The 17,736-nt window shown below is 41.1% G+C and overlaps 3 protein-coding genes across 3 annotated transcripts; all 3 read left to right on the forward strand.

Annotated features, from left to right (window-relative positions):
• The first annotated feature begins 814 nt into the window (after positions 1-814).
• LOC130209308 (protocadherin gamma-A11-like) lies at positions 815-4,630 on the forward strand. The gene is given in 3 exon segments (XM_056438867.1): positions 815-2,489; positions 2,492-3,198; positions 4,616-4,630. Coding segments are annotated over 3 exon segments (2,397 nt in total).
• Positions 4,631-4,731: 101 nt separating this feature from the next.
• On the forward strand, positions 4,732-7,119 carry LOC130209891 (protocadherin gamma-A11-like). The gene has a single exon (XM_056439807.1). It carries the CDS (start codon positions 4,732-4,734, stop codon positions 7,117-7,119), a length of 2,388 nt encoding a protein of 795 aa, XP_056295782.1.
• A 6,924-nt stretch (positions 7,120-14,043) lies between these two features.
• Positions 14,044-17,120, forward strand: LOC130209309 (protocadherin gamma-A11-like). Its single transcript, XM_056438868.1, has one exon. The coding sequence runs from the start codon at positions 14,044-14,046 to the stop codon at positions 16,429-16,431; it is 2,388 nt and encodes a 795-aa protein (XP_056294843.1). The 3' UTR covers positions 16,432-17,120.
• Positions 17,121-17,736: the final 616 nt, after the last annotated feature.

The raw sequence follows: 17,736 nt of genomic DNA on the forward strand, positions 1-17,736 counted from the left end.
GTCAGTTGGAGTAGTGTTTCGATTTAGAATTATAAAGCTCTTCGTAATTAAATACCGCTAATATTATTGTCTCCTCAGAGTTTTCCATTTTCTTTTGAATTTCCCGCTGTTCATACCACACGAAAACAGGAAGGAAAGCCCGCCTCTTACTTGATCTGATTGGCTGCCTTGGCCGAGTGTGACATTGATGAGATGTGCGACTCCGCACCTCGCGCTTAAAGTTGAGAATATTGTAACTTTTATGCACGCTTAAAAAACACTAGAAAAAAGCGCCGCGCGGTATTTAAAAGGTGCGCATGAAAGGCGTAAATAGGAAAACAATGGTTTTGCGAGCGACGCGATTTTGAGAGTCGTCTGGTGTGATGCGCCCCTTATGGAGTATATTTAGTTTTTCATATTACGTTTGTCTTTCTCGTAAAGGATCAGAGTATTTCTTCCACCACTGTCCATGGTGCTGAACCTTGCCTCTCTTTTTTACTGTGGCTGAAATGATTGACGTTGGACTGTTATAGTGCCTTTTAAAATGTTGTCAGAGTAAGATATTAAGGGCATAATGAAACGGCCATATTCAACAATAAAACTGTGAAGATAACACGTGACTCACGGTGTCGCTGTTGGCTTACATACTATATAAACACACACCACTCCACCCACTAGGACGGAGTAGATCTCAGTTGTATTTTCCGAGAGAATTTGTTCAATCGTGGACATATTTTTGTGAACACTGGTGCGGAGTTTTGGATTATTGACTCTTTTGGGATTTATTAATCATTTCACTCGGGCAAAGAAGCCGAATGCGCCCTATTTCATCAAGATGGGAGACAAAGGATATTCGTGGCTTCGCCTGGTTCTCCGCATCGCTTCCTTCATTGTAGCGCTGCACCTCGTTAATGGAGACCTGAGTTATTCTATTCCAGAAGAGATGAAACGCGAGTCTGTTATTGGAAATATAGCCAAAGATCTCGGTCTCGATCTGAGGACTTTATCTTCCCGAAAGGCCCGTTTTGATTTCGAGGGGACTCGTAAACGGCACTGTGATATTAATCTGAGCACCGGAGATTTGATCACATCGGAGAGAACGGACCGAGAAAGTCTTTGTGTAAAGAAACCTTCTTGTGTCGTGAAAGTAGATCTGGTGTTAGAAAATCCTCTGGAGCTTCATCGTGTAAGTCTTCATATTCAAGATGTAAACGACAACTCGCCAACATTTAGAGAACATTTGATTGAAATGGAAATACGGGAGTCCGCTGAAAAGGGAAATCGTTTCTCTATCGAGGAGGCCCATGACGCAGATATTGGTCAAAATGCTGTTCAAAGATACAACCTGCAAAAGAACAATAACTTTATTCTCGCTGTTGACAGCAACAAGGTTGAACTCGTACTGGAGAACAAGCTTGATCGAGAGAAACAAAAAGAGATTAATTTGCTTCTCACAGCTTTCGATGGAGGCTCTCCTCAGAGATCCGGTACTGTCGTCATACACGTCACTGTACTGGATGCTAATGATAACGCCCCAGTGTTTAGCCAGGCCGTTTATAAAGCACGTCTGCCTGAAAACTCTCCTGCAGGTACCATCGTGATTAATGTTAGTGCGAATGACGCAGATGAAGGAGTAAATGGAGACGTTACATATCACTTTGGTCACGTTTCTGATGACGAAATAAATGTATTTTCCATTGATTCTAAAACTGGAGAAATTAAAGTAACTGGTGTGATTGACTTTGAAGAAAGGAGTTCTTTTGAAATGAGAGTGCAAGCTAAAGATGGTTTAGGACTAACCTCTTACGCACAAGTTATAATAGATGTTACTGATATAAATGATAACGCTCCTGTTATATATCTGAAGTCACTGACTAGCCCGATACCTGAGAACGTATCACCTGGTACAGAGGTGGGCATCATCAACGTGCAGGATAGAGACTCTGAGGCTAACAGACAGGTCCGCTGCTCCATTCAGCAACACGTCCCCTTTAAGTTAGTTCCTTCTATTAAAAACTATTATTCTCTGGTGACCACAGGACAACTGGACCGTGAACTAGAGTCTGATTACAACATTACAATCACTGCCACTGACGAGGGCTCTCCACCTCTGTCCTCCTCTAAAACTGTCCAGCTGTCTGTAGCAGACATCAACGACAACCCACCTGTGTTTGAGGAACAGTCCTACAGCGCTTATGTGACTGAAAATAACAAACCTGGCTCCACTTTATGTTCCGTTACCGCTCGAGACCCCGACTGGAGACAAAACGGTACTGTGGTTTATTCTCTGTTACCTGGGGAGGTGAACGGCGCCCCGGTGTCCTCCTATCTCTCTGTTAACGGAGACACGGGGGTGATGCACGCTGTGAGGTCGTTTGATTATGAACAGTTCAGGAGTTTTAAAGTGCACGTGATGGCCAGAGACAACGGTTCTCCTCCGCTCAGCAGCAACGTGACCGTCAGTGTGTTCGTATCGGATGTGAATGACAACTCTCCTCAGATACTGTACCCCGCCCGGAGGGCAACTCCTTCATGACCGAGCTGGTCCCCAAAGCTGCACACGGAGGCTCTCTGGTGTCCAAAGTGATCGCGGTGGACGCGGACTCCGGGCAGAACGCCTGGCTGTCCTATCATATAGTCAAATCCACTGATCCGGGTCTTTTCACTATCGGTCTCCACAGCGGAGAGATCAGGACCCAGCGGGACATTTCTGAGTCTGACAGCATGAAACAGAACCTCATTGTGTCGGTGAAGGATAACGGACAGCCCTCTCTCTCTGCCACCTGCTCCATGTATTTACTTATTTCTGATAACTTGGCTGAGGTGCCAGAACTGAAGGATATTTCTTATGACGAGAAGAACTCCAAACTGACCTCTTATCTGATCATCGCGCTGGTGTCCGTGTCCACCTTTTTTCTGACCTTCATCATCATCATCCTGGGTGTGAGGTTCTGTCGCAGGAGAAAGCCCAGACTGTTGTTTGATGGAGCAGTTGCCATCCCCAGCGCGTATCTCCCTCCTAATTACGCAGACGTTGACGGCACAGGAACTTTACGCAGCGCCTACCATTATGACGCGTACCTGACAACAGGTTCTCGCACCAGTGACTTTAAGTTCGTGAGTTCTTACAATGACAACACACTGCCTGCTGACCAGACCCTGAGGAAAAGTCCATCAGACTTCGCTGATGCGTTTGGAGACTGTGATGATTCTCCTGAGGTAAGAGCAACAAACCATGCAAAATCTATTATTATATTTGAAAACAATATTCTCAAATCGTCTGTCTTGTGACAAGTGGTAATATTGATATCATCACTTTAAAAAAAAAAGCAGTTATAGTGGTTCGAAGGCATGCAGGATAATCTCTGGAATTTCATTTAGGAAAGATCAAATCTCAGAAAATGTAGGGGATGAGTTGTCAAGTTTCAATTAGGTCCATCTCAGGGTTTCGTTAAAAGTTACGCTGGATTATTTCCCACATTACCAATTTTAAAAAGTGATATTTTTATTAAGCATGTTGTGCTTACTGTATATTAGTTTTTCTTTGGAATTGTATTAGGAGCAATTGTTGTACTTCAAAACATATGTTTGTGTTTGCTATTATTATCTTGCCACATTAATTAATTTGGCACGTACTTAATATTTCTCAAATGTTTAGTTATTGCCACACTACAGAAATCAGAGACTATAATATGACTTCACAATTGAACACTGATTTGCTGGTATTTCTTCTCTTTTGGTTTCTAAGTTGGTCTTGCTTTGATTGGTTATTGTTGGAGGTATTTGATCAGATTCACTCTTTCTTTTCATAAGCGATATACCTTACAAATCATATCATGGCATTAATGGCATTTTCCACATGTTGTGTATCTTCTTCATTCCTTCTCTATGCATATATATATATATATATATATATATATATATATATATATGATGTGTTCCAGTCAGTGACTCATATATATATATATATGAGTCACTCACTGTAACACATCAGCAGACTCGATTATGTTTTGAAGGCATCATCATATTTACTTTCCTATATTCATATTACTCTAATTAATAAGCGTTTTTTATATTTGTATTTTCTAAATCCAACATATTTTGTATTTTGCAGTTCAGTTAATCTCTCTCTGCAAAGTTGTTGGCTGTTGTAAATACGTTGTTGCCTTTGCAAGAGTATATTGTTTTTGAACCAAGCAAATAAGAATAAGTTAGATTCAGGGTTGTTCTTTTTGTAAGATACATTTTCCTTCGTTGTGTATCTCTTCCGTGTACAGCGGTTTTAGTTTAAGGGTATTTTGTCAATTTACTGAAAGCAAACGTTACATTTTACTTAAAGACAAAAAAGGATATGATCAGTTTATTGTTACACACCCAAGAAGCAATGCTAAGCATGAGGTACATGCTGTTATCTCAGACGTGCTCTTACTCCTCTTAACATGTGGCATTTCAACATATGATTTTTCTTGAATTTGAATTTGCTTTTTAAATGCGGTTTTCATAATTGTACACTCGCAGCGAATTATATGATGTCATTTATAGAGGAGACTCACGATGTCGCTATCTACCAGGTGTTTTAATTGTGTCGATATCACCCAACAGTCGTCAACGCACAATGTGACTCAATGTGCTGCAGTTGATCCTCGACTGAGGAAGAGACCATGGTCTTGGATTGAGTGGTTTTTGGTTTCATTCTTCTTTTTTGTCTACGTCCCGGGACACTGACTAGGAAACATGTTTTGTTCCGTCGTCATGAAGACGACCACTGGACTCGCATTGCAAAGCTCTGTCTTCGCGTTCCTGCTCTTTTCTTCATATTTTGCAAATGGAGATGTAAGCTACTCCTTTCCGGAGGAGATGAGACGCGGATCCGTGATCGGTAATATCGCCAAAGATTTGAGTCTTGAAACAAGCAGTCTATCTGCTCGAAAAGCCCGCATTGATACCGATGGGAACGACAAACGTTATTGTGACTTAAACCTCAGTAACGGGGATCTGATGACTGTTCAACGGATTGACAGAGAGAGCCTCTGTGGAGACAAAGCGTCATGCGTTTTAAAACAAGAACTCATGTTAGAGAATCCATTAGAATTGCATCGAATTAGTCTCCATGTCCAGGATATAAATGATAACTCTCCTCAATTTAATAAAGATTTAATTCACATAGATATATCGGAATTAGCGGCAAAGGGTGCTCATTTTGCAATAGAAGAAGCACATGATGCGGATATTGGCAAATATTCAGTTCAGACGTACAACCTCGAAAGCAACGACAATTTCATTCTGGGCGTTGGAAGTAATTCTGTGGAATTAGTCCTTAACAAAGAGCTAGACCGCGAGACTTTAAAAGAAATCAATCTCGTTCTTACAGCTCTGGATGGAGGCTCTCCTCAGAAATCCGGTACTGTCGTCATACACGTCACTGTACTGGATGCTAATGATAACGCCCCAGTGTTTAGCCAGGCCGTTTATAAAGCACGTCTGCCTGAAGATTCTCCTCCAGGTACGGTGCTAATGACCGTGAGGGCAGCTGATGCAGACGAGGGATTAAATGGAGATGTTATATTTGATTTTGGACACATTACAGAAGATATTAAGTCAATGTTTGCCATAGATCATAAGACAGGTGATTTAAAATTGACGACAACAGTTGATTTTGAAACCGCATCATCGTTTGAACTGCGCGTCACAGCAAAAGATGGTTTGGGGTTAACCTCATATGCCAAAGTCATCATAGATGTTACTGATGTGAATGACAACGCCCCTGTTATTTATCTGAAGTCACTGACTAGCCCGATACCTGAGAACGTGTCACCTGGTACAGAGGTGGGCATCATCAACGTGCAGGATAGAGACTCTGAGGCTAACAGACAGGTCCGCTGCTCCATTCAGCAACACGTCCCTTTTAAGTTGGTTCCTTCTATTAAAAACTATTATTCTCTGGTGACCACAGGACAACTGGACCGTGAACTAGAGTCTGATTACAACATTACAATCACTGCCACTGACGAGGGCTCTCCACCTCTGTCCTCCTCTAAAACTGTCCAGCTGTCTGTAGCAGACATCAACGACAACCCACCTGTGTTTGAGGAACAGTCCTATAGCGCTTATGTGACTGAAAATAACAAACCGGGCTCCACTTTATGTTCCGTTACGGCTCGAGACCCCGACTGGAGACAAAACGGTACCGTAGTTTATTCTCTGTTACCTGGGGAGGTGAACGGCGCCCCGGTGTCCTCCTATCTCTCTGTTAACGGAGACACGGGGGTGATGCACGCTGTGAGGTCGTTTGATTATGAACAGTTCAGGAGTTTTAAAGTGCACGTGATGGCCAGAGACAACGGTTCTCCTCCGCTCAGCAGCAACGTGACCGTCAGTGTGTTCGTATCGGATGTGAATGACAACTCTCCTCAGATACTGTACCCCGCCCCGGAGGGCAACTCCTTCATGACCGAGCTGGTCCCCAAAGCTGCACACGGAGGCTCTCTGGTGTCCAAGGTGATCGCGGTGGACGCGGACTCCGGGCAGAACGCCTGGCTGTCCTATCATATAGTCAAATCCACTGATCCGGGTCTTTTCACTATTGGTCTCCACAGTGGAGAGATCAGGACCCAGCGGGACATTTCTGAGTCTGACAGCATGAAACAGAACCTCATTGTGTCGGTGAAGGATAACGGACAGCCCTCTCTCTCTGCCACCTGCTCCATGTATTTACTTATTTCTGATAACTTGGCTGAGGTGCCAGAACTGAAGGATATTTCTTATGACGAGAAGAACTCCAAACTGACCTCTTATCTGATCATCGCGCTGGTGTCCGCGTGCACTTTTTTTCTGACCTTCATCATCATCATCCTGTGTGTGAGGTTCTGTCGCAGGAGAAAGCCCAGACTGTTGTTTGATGGAGCAGTTGCCATCCCCAGCGCGTATCTCCCTCCTAATTACGCAGACGTTGATGGCGCAGGAACTTTACGCAGCGCCTACAATTATGACGCGTACCTGACAACAGGTTCTCGAACCAGTGACTTTAAGTTTGTGAGTTCTTACAATGACAACACACTGCCTGCTGACCAGACCCTGAAGAAAAGTCCACCAGACTTCGCTGATACGTTTGGAGACTGTGATGATTCTACGGAGGTATGAAAGCAGCCAACTTTTCTCTGTTTTTTCATGCAAGTTCTCTCAGTTGCCCATGGTTTCAACCAGAATTTTATTCTCACAGCTTCTCTCTGTCATTGTTGCTGTTTTGCAATTTAATAATCTTAAAAAAAAGATTTTGGCAACATTTCTTTCTATTTCATGAGCAACCCTGTATCACAAAAATTACGTTCCCCCAGACCTAAAATGCAATTTGCAGTTACGTTTGACTCAAACGTATTTCTCTCCAAATTACGTTTGACTGAAACGTATTTCTCTCCAGATTACGTTTGTATTTGACGTATTATAATTACAAATACGTCTCTGATCAACGTATCTTTGCCGTTTGTTATCTCTCTTTTCTACAATGCTGTTATGAATTGTAAAAAGCGTCCTCTAGTCTTATTTATTATTATGTTATATATGTTGTTTCGCCTGCGTATTATGACAGCAATACGCGTTGTAACGGATCATATGAATTGGCGTGAAGACTTACTGCTGGTGACTCTCCATTATTTATTTCTTTAGGTGACAATACATTAATTAAAACTCGTAAACTATCACCACCTTAACAGAGTTAGCCCCATACCGGTCGAATCAACGATTAAACTTGTTATAAAATGCGCATCTGTCCGTAATCTAAACCATAAAGTTCGCATTTTAACCTAAAAAAAAGTGCGCTTCCTTTTAACCTTACAAAATAAAAGTCCGATTTATCTGTTAAGCGGAAGAAGTATAAACCGTCTATATTTATTCAAACAATACAATATAAAGGCATACATCAAAATCAATAAAAATGCTAAACAGTCAAACAACTCAAAACAATAAACCCTTCATGGCGTTATTTACAGGCGTTTTACTCATCAAACAAAAAGAGCAGGTACCCGGAAAAATCTGGGAAATAATTTGGGAATTGTTAATAAAACATGATTTACCATTCAACTTCCACTGATATGCATGCAAACTAACACATCGCTTCACACACACACACACACACACACACACACACACACACACACACACACACACACACACACACACACACACACACACACACACACACACACACACACACACACACACACACACACACACACACACACACACACACACACTGACAGAAACACATAGACACTCACATTCATACACACACACACAGGCAGAGACACACACATACTCACACACACTCTCATACGCACACACTCTTACACACGCACACACACACTCTTACACACACACACACACACACACAGACACACACTCAGACACACACACATACACACAGGCAGAGACACACACTCACACACACACACACATATACACATACACACGCATACTCTGCAGACTGACCCTTGACCTCCCAATTGTCTCTCAGATATAACCCTACTGCTTTATATTAAAAATATTATATCTACCTAAATATAAGACTTTGAGGCCGTGGGGGGAATACCTTCCAAAACTTTCACAAGAGGAAATTGTCACCGTGCCAATAACCCTTGTACGATCCTTAAAACCAGTCTTTTAGTTAATTTTTCATACTTTCAAATCAACTTAAAGATCTGGATTCTTTTCAGATTCAAAGAGGGGCATCTGAATATGAATACCCTACAGTTTTGGACCGATAGCTCTGAGCTAAGGGCCCCAAAAACAGGTCCAAAGGGTCAAATTGGGTAAACATGTCAAAGCTTAGCTTTCTTTTCCAGGTTGTAGCCACTCCCAAATGGGGTAGAATACAATTGAAATTGTTCAGTACAAACATTTGAGGAGTTGTTAACCCTCCTGTTATGTTGCGGGTCAAATTGACCCGTTTCAAAGTTTGAAAATCTAGGAAAAATACTTCTAAGTACTCTTTCTGTATAAAACTTCTTCTGCTTACCTTATTTAGTGTAATCAACGTTTAAAAAAATAGTAAAAAAATATCATGTATTTGCAACCCCCTCCCTGCAAGTTTATATAACAGAGATGATGTTCCCGGGTCAATTTGACCCGGCTGTGAAAGTGAAGGCTAAAAGTCATCAGAAGAGTCACGTTTAGACTATTTCTTTCTTTGTAAATGTAGGACAGTCTTTCTTACTCCCTCCCACCAAGTTTCAACACACACACACACCAACACACACACACACACTAACACACGCACAGACACCAACACACACACCCCGTTCACAACCCCATATATAAAGTTGTACACATTTCAAACTTCAAACAAAAGAATCAGGTGGTTGTTATGGGAACCATCTCTATCCTGCTGTGTGCCCATCACCCGACATGAGAAGCACACTTTACAGAACAAACAATGTTTATCATCTTCTAACTTTCCCCCTAAATACACCTTTATTGGACATGGGACACTAATGTGAGGGTTTCTTTCATGTCTCAACTAATACATATGTAGTATAGTACTTCTAATATACTGTCTGTCTGACTGGGAGAGACACACACCCTGTCTCATCCCAATCTCAGACCCACACACATCTCTTTCTAACGACCCCATCTGTGCGAGAAATACAGAAACTATTTTGACAGGAACCTTTATTTTTCCCTGCGGGAAAACTCCACGCACGCCTTAGCAGGGGAGGGCCAAACATACAAAATGGTTGCTGAGCAGTCCTACAACATTACACTCTGCAGATACATACGACTGCACCAAGAGGATGACTGTGCCTTTGGTATCTTTTATCATATATTTTATGCATCTTAACACTACAAATAAACATAACTAAAGTTTACTTTCAATACAAAACCTTTATGACTCATTTGGCTTGATTTTTAGTGGGCGGGTCATTATGACCCTGAACAGCACAGGTGTCTCATCTCTATTTATCTACATCACCCCATGAAAAAAAGAAAATTACAAAATGCAAATAAAATTTAGGAGAAAATACATGTTATGGTAGACTAATGCAATTTAGATTTAGGTTCTTTCAATGTTCCTAAAAAATTGTTTGAACATGTATTTTTCATTAAAACGAGTGAATGCTCCTGATTGAACTCTGATCTATGGAGGGGTAAATAACTCAATTCCACTAAAAACTGATTTAATTGTTAGTAATGTTGTTGGTGATGATGTACAAACTATAGTTTTTAGAATTTTTTGGTTTCTGACCACTTTTGGATGATTCAACATTAACCGGGTCAAATTGACCCGGGAACATCACGGCTGTATGTAAGAAACAAACATAACAGGAGGGTTAACCTTTGAAGGAAGGAATTTAGTTTTTTCCGGGTTTTTAAACCCTTCCCAAGCAGGGATGCTAATTGCTATATGTTGCCGGCCTACATGGTTGGGCACCATTTGGGAGGGGCTACAACCTGCAAAATAAAGCTAAGCTCTGACATGTTTAGAAGAAAAAAAAGCTAAAATCAGCCCAAGCTCACAACAGGGTCTCAGATTGGTTAAACCACACACCCTCTTCAAGTCCTGGATTTCAGACAGCCAATTAACTCTTGTGGGTGTTTCGGAGGAAATTTCACCCCATCACCTCATTGTAGGCTCTGTCCTGAGTGTCTGTGTTCAATTTGGGATTTCTAGGACAAATATTTAGGAGATTATGGCCATTTTTGCACTTGTCAAAAAATATGCACATTTAAGAGAATAAGGCCCAATTTTACCCTTTGGACCTGTTTTTGGGGCCCTTAGCTCAGTGCTATCGGTCCAAAACTGTAGGGTATTCATATTCAGATGCCCCTCTTTGAATCTGAAAAGAATCCAGATCTTTAAGTTGATTTGAAAGTATGAAAAATTAACTAAAAGACTGGTTTTAAGGATCGTACAAGGGTTATTGGCACGGTGACAATTTTCTCTTATGAAAGTTTTGGAGGGGATTCCCCCCACGACCTCAAAGTCTTATATTTAGGTAAATATAATAAATTAAATATAAAGCAGCAGGGTTATATCTGAGAGACAATTGGGAGGTCAAGGGTCAGTCTGCAGAGTATGCGTGTGTGCATCTGTATTTGTGTGTGTGGGTGTGTGTGTGAGTGTGTCTCTGCCTGTGTGTGTATGTGAGTATCTGTGTGTGTCTGAGTGTGTGTGTCTGTCATTCTGTGTGTGTGTGAGTGTGTGTCTGTCTGTGTGTGTGTGTAAGAGTGTGTGCGTGTGTAAGAGTGTGCGTGAGAGTGTGTCTGTGTGTGAGTATGTGTGTGTCTCTGCCTGTGTGTGTGTGTATGTATGTGAGTGTCTATGTGTTTCTGTCAGTGTGTGTGTGTGTGTGAAGCGATGTATTAGTTTGCATGCATATCAGTGGAAGTTGAATGGTAAATCATGTTTTATTAACAATTCCCAAATTATTTCCCAGATTTTTCCGGGTACCTGCTCTTTTTGTTTGATGAGAAGTAAAAACGCCTGTAAATAACGCCATGAAGGGTTTATTGTTTTGAGTTGTTTGACTGTTTAGCATTTTCCTTATTGATTTTGATGTATGCCTTTTATATTGTATTGTTTGAATAAATATAGACGTTTTATACTACTTCCGCTTAACAGATAAATCGGACTTTTATTTTGTAAGGTTAAAAGGAAGCGCACTTTTTTGTAGGTTAAAATGTGAACTTTATGGTTTAGATTACGGACAGATGCGCATTTTATAACAAGTTTAATCGTTGATTCGACCGGTATGGGGCTAACTCTGTTAAGGTGGTGATAGTTTACGAGTTTTAATTAATGTATTGTCACCTAAAGAAAGAAATAATGGAGAGTCACCAGCAGTAAGTCTTCACGCCAATTCATATGATCCGTTACAACGCGTATTGCTGTCATAATACGCAGGCGAAACAACATATATAACATAATAATAAATAAGACTAGAGGACGCTTTTTACAATTCATAACAGCATTGTAGAAAAGAGAGATAACAAACGGCAAAGATACGTTGATCAGAGACGTATTTGTAATTATATTACGTAAAATACAAACGTAATCTGAAGAGAAATACGTTTCAGTCAAACGTAATTTGGAGAGAAATACGTTTGAGTCAAACGTAACTGCAAATTGCATTTTAGGTCTGGGGGAACTTAATTTTTGTGACACAGGGTTGTCATGAGACGCTCTGAATGAGCTTTATTCTATTTATAACATGCATCACATGTGTCTCCTGTGTGTCTTTTGTGCTATTGGGATTGAGGTTTTGTTTTGTGTCGTTTTTCTCAATTTATGTTCTTCACTAAAATACAGAGTGAGTTTCTTGAAGTCAATATAGAAAGGTCTTGTTGACAGAATGAGGGACTTTTCCTCACATGTTATGCAGCTAGTTTTTGTCAAGAACATTTTAGTAATAGCTGTCTGATGTTTTTTTGGGGATTTATTAAAGTGATTGTCTTGAATGTTGTCTTTGCTATAGTTGCCATGGTTGTTTTAACATTTATTATTTTCTATAGAAAGTATTCTATCTAATGCAACTTATATCTTGTTGGTGCTGTAATTGCAAGAGAGGTTTATTCAATTTTAATTTTTAGAAAAGAGCAACAGTTGGTTCAAGTAGGTGTTGTGTATTTCAATTGCCTTCATTCACCTATATGCAGTGTCATGCACGTTTTTAGACCTATACTGGTGGTTTGTAAGAGTCATGGCCTGTCTTTCTGAAACAAATGCTAAATACACCTCTTTCTCTCTCTTTTTTTTCTCTCTCTCTCCCTCTCTCTCTCTTTTTCTCACACACTCAGTCAGACACCCACAGACATACATACACTCCCTCCCTCTGCCGCTCTTTCTCTCTCTCTCTTTCCTCTCTCTCTCTCTCTCTCTCTCTCACACACACACACACACTCACACACACACACACCGTGTCTCTGTGTTGGGAGTGCTTCACTGTTTTCAACTCATGTCTCTGTCCTTGGTGCTGCACATATTCTGACATGCATTTCAGGAACTTTTTGTTCACTTTTTTCCACACTTTCAACTATTTGATTCCACTACTCTGCCTGATATGTGATGTAAATGACCAATTGCACTTTAAAAAGTCCACATTTTGATCAACATGATGATAACACCACATAGTTAAATGCATGTATATGCTTAATAATTTAAGTGGAGCGTATACATGTATACCTGTGTTAATTCTGTAAAGGTTTCCTCATTGTAACAACAAATATTAGTGAGAAAAACTTTTTTTTACTTTTAGAACTCGGTAGATGTGTAAAACATGTTGTATGGATTGTGGTGAATTTAGATTCACCATTAATTATCCAGCTTCAGATAAGTATAGTCAGCAAACGTATCTGGACTTCATTCACATCAATGTTTGGCCGTAAAGGATACAGTCAAAGAATATGAATAAAACAACAGTAGAAACAATTAAATGAAAGATGAACAATCCATGATTCTGACCTTGTCTTGCAATCAGTGAGGCTAAACATGTTAGGGTCATTATATCCTGAACATTAATGCAGGTTATCATTGCATCATGGGGGAGGAAACACAGATATTGGATACTGTAACAAAACTCCAATTTGAAAAGTATATATCAGTTATTTTATTATACATGCTAACATTAGTATATTCATTCATAGCCTCGACCGTAATACCAGGCTGCATTTCATGCATAAATACTTATTTTTTGAAGTTGCTTGTTTCTCTATTATTTCCTGCTTTAAATCTTAGAGATAACTGAAGTTTCAAAGAGTGCTTATTATTCATAGTTGTTCAGAATTTGTTTAATTCATGTATGAACTTAAATATGACGCAGGATACAGGGCATTTGAAGTGTTCCCTTTTATTTATGATCTTGAGTGTTTTGGATTGCCTTGACTCACGGTGGCGCTCTTTACCAGCCTTAAGATGTTTGAACTCGTCTATTCTTTAGTGTGCACGAACAGCGTTGTGCTCGTGTGTCAAAATAGGAACAATCACTCGGGACTCGCTGTTGCTTTGTGCGTTTTGTGGTTGAACGGTATTGTTCGTTTCGTTTCATTCCTCAACTTGTGAGGAAACAATCGACGATGTTGGACTCGAAAACAATCTGGCGTCCAGCGCGCGGCTTCTATTTCCTCCTGTTTTTTCTGCACGTCGCATCTGGAGACATGAGCTATTCTTTTCCAGAGGAGACGAAACGTGGATCAGTTATTGGAAATGTTGCCAAGGATTTGGGGCTCGACAGGGCCGCGTTCTCCAACAGAAGAGCGCGCATTGACACCGATGGGACTGATACACGTTACTGTGACATAAACCTGCATAACGGAGAGTTGGTCGTCGCGGACAGGATTGACCGAGAGGGGCTTTGTGGAGAAAAGGCTTCGTGCATCCTAAAGCAAGAGCTTGTGCTGGAGAATCCTCTCGAGCTCCATCGGATTAATCTACACATTCAAGATATTAATGATAACTCCCCACAATTTAATGAAGAATCGATCAATATAGAAATTCGAGAGTCGGCCGACCGGGGAGCTCGTTTTGTGATTGAAGAGGCGCACGATGCGGATGTCGGACAGAATTCAGTTCAACAGTACAGCCTAAAAAATAATGATAATTTCATTTTGTCTGCTGATGGAAACACAATAGAGTTTGTTCTTGAAAAAGAGCTTGATCGTGAAAAACAACAAGAGATCAATTTACTCCTCACAGCTTTAGATGGAGGCTCTCCTCAGAAATCAGGTACTGTCGTCATACACGTCACTGTACTGGATGCTAATGATAACGCCCCCGTGTTTAGCCAGGCCATTTATAAAGCCAGTCTGCCTGAAAACTCCCCTGTAGGTACTGTAGTGGTCACAGTGAGCGCTACTGATGCAGACGAGGGTGTCAATGGTGACGTCACTTATGAATTTGGACATGTTACTGATGAAGTGAAGAAGATATTTAGTATTGACCGTAAAGTCGGTGAGATACGAGTAATTGGCATTGTTGACTATGAAACTACGACATCATTTGAAATACGTATTAAAGCAAAAGATGGGTTAGGGCTTTCATCATATGCTAAAATAATAATTGCTATCACTGATGCAAATGACAACGCACCTGTAGTCAATTTAAAATCCCTAACAAATCCAATAGCAGAGGACACCCCACCTGGTACAGAGGTGGGCATCATCAACGTGCAGGATAGAGACTCTGAGGCTAACAGACAGGTCCGCTGCTCCATTCAGCAACACGTCCCTTTTAAGTTGGTTCCTTCCATTAAAAACTATTATTCTCTGGTGACCACAGGACAACTGGACCGTGAACTAGAGTCTGATTACAACATTACAATCACTGCCACTGATGAGGGCTCTCCACCTCTGTCCTCCTCTAAAACTGTCCAGCTGTCTGTAGCAGACATCAACGACAACCCACCTGTGTTTGAGGAACAGTCCTACAGCGCTTATGTGACTGAAAATAACAAACCTGGCTCCACTTTATGTTCCGTTACCGCTCGAGACCCCGACTGGAGACAAAACGGTACCGTGGTTTATTCTCTGTTACCTGGGGAGGTGAACGGCGCCCCGGTGTCCTCCTATCTCTCCGTTAACGGAGACACGGGGGTGATGCACGCTGTGAGGTCGTTTGATTATGAACAGTTCAGGAGTTTTAAAGTGCACGTGATGGCCAGAGACAACGGTTCTCCTCCGCTCAGCAGCAACGTGACCGTCAGTGTGTTCGTATCGGATGTGAATGACAACTCTCCTCAGATACTGTACCCCGCCCCGGAGGGCAACTCCTTCATGACCGAGCTGGTCCCCAAAGCTGCACACGGAGGCTCTCTGGTGTCCAAAGTGATCGCGGTGGACGCGGACTCCGGGCAGAACGCCTGGCTGTCCTATCATATAGTCAAATCCACTGATCCGGGTATTTTCACTATCGGTCTCCACAGCGGAGAGATCAGGACCAAGCGGGACATTTCTGAGTCTGACAGCATGAAACAGAACCTCATGGTGTCGGTGAAGGATAACGGACAGCCCTCTCTCTCTGCCACCTGCTCCATGTATTTACTTATTTCTGATAACTTGGCTGAGGTGCCAGAACTGAAGGATATTTCTTATGACGAGAAGAACTCCAAACTGACCTCTTATCTGATCATCGCGCTGGTGTCCGTCTCCACATTTTTCCTGACCTTCATCATCATCATCCTGGGTGTGAGGTTCTGTCGCAGGAGTAAGCCCAGGCTGTTGTTTGATGGAGCAGTTGCCATCCCCAGCGCGTATCTCCCTCCTAATTACGCAGACGTTGACGGCACAGGAACTTTACGCAGCGCCTACAATTATGACGCGTACCTGACAACAGGTTCTCGAACCAGTGACTTTAAGTTTGTGAGTTCTTACAATGACAACACACTGCCTGCTGACCAGACCCTGAGGAAAAGTCCATCAGACTTCGCTGATACGTTTGGAGACTGTGATGATTCTCCTGAGGTATGAAAGCAGCCAACTTTTCTCTGTTTTTTCATGCAAGTTCTCTCAGTTGCCTATACTGGTTTCAACCAGAATTTTATTCTCACAGCTTCTCTCTGTCATTGTTGCTGTTTTGCAATTTAATAATCTTTAAAAAAAGATTTTGGCAACATTTCTTTATACTTCATGAGACGCTCTGAATGAGCTTCATTCTATTTATAACATGAATCACATGTGTCTCCTGTGTGTCTTTTGTGCTATTAGGATTGAGGTTTTGTTTTTTGCATGTCGTTTTTCTCAACTTATGTTCTTCACTAAAATACAGAGTGAGTTTCTTGAAGTCAGTCTAGAAAGGTCTTGTTGACAGAATGAGGGACTTTTCCTCACATGTTATGCAGCTAGTTTTTGTCAAGAACATTTTAGTAATAGCTGTCTGATGTTTTTTTGGGGATTTATTATAGTGATTGGTCTTGAATGTTGTCTTTGCTATGTTGCCATAGTTGTTTTAACATTTATTATTTTCTATAGAAAGTGTTCTATCAAATGAAACTTATATATTGTTGGTGCTGTAATTGCAAGAGAGGTTTATTCAATTAATTTTTTTAGAAAAGAGCAACAGTTGGTTCAAGAATGTGTTGTTTTCAATCGCCTTGATTCACCTATGCAGTGTTATGCACGTTTTTAGACGTATACTGGTGGTTTGTAAGAGTCATGGCCTTTATTTCTAAAACAAATGTTAAATACACCTCTTTCTCTCTCTTTTTCACTGTCTCTCTCTCTCTCTCTCTCTCTTTTTCTCTCACACTCAGTCAGACACCCACATACAGACATACATACACTCCCTCCCTCTCCTCTCTCTCTCTCTCTCTCTCTCATACACACACACACACACACACACACACACACACACACACACACACACACACACACACACACACACACACACACACACACACACACACACACACACACACACACACACACACACACACACACACCGTGTCTCTGTGTTGGGAGTGCTTCACTGTTTTCAACTCATGTCTCTGTCCTTGGTGCTGAACATATTCTGACATGCATTTCAGGAACTTTTTGTTCACTTTTTTCCACACTTTCAACTATTTGATTCCACTACTCTGCCTGTTATGTGATGTAAATAACCAATTGAACTTTAAAAAGTCCACATTTTGATCAACATGATGATAACACCACATAGTTAAATGCATGTATATGTTTAATAATTTAAGTGGAGCGTATACATGTATACCTGTGTTAATTCTGTAAAGGTTTCCTCATTGTAACAACAAAAATTAGTTAGAAGAACTTTTTTTACTT

The sequence above is a fragment of the Pseudoliparis swirei genome, chromosome 19, assembly GCF_029220125.1.
Source record: "Pseudoliparis swirei isolate HS2019 ecotype Mariana Trench chromosome 19, NWPU_hadal_v1, whole genome shotgun sequence".
In the NCBI taxonomy this organism is placed as follows: Eukaryota; Metazoa; Chordata; class Actinopteri; order Perciformes; family Liparidae; genus Pseudoliparis; species Pseudoliparis swirei.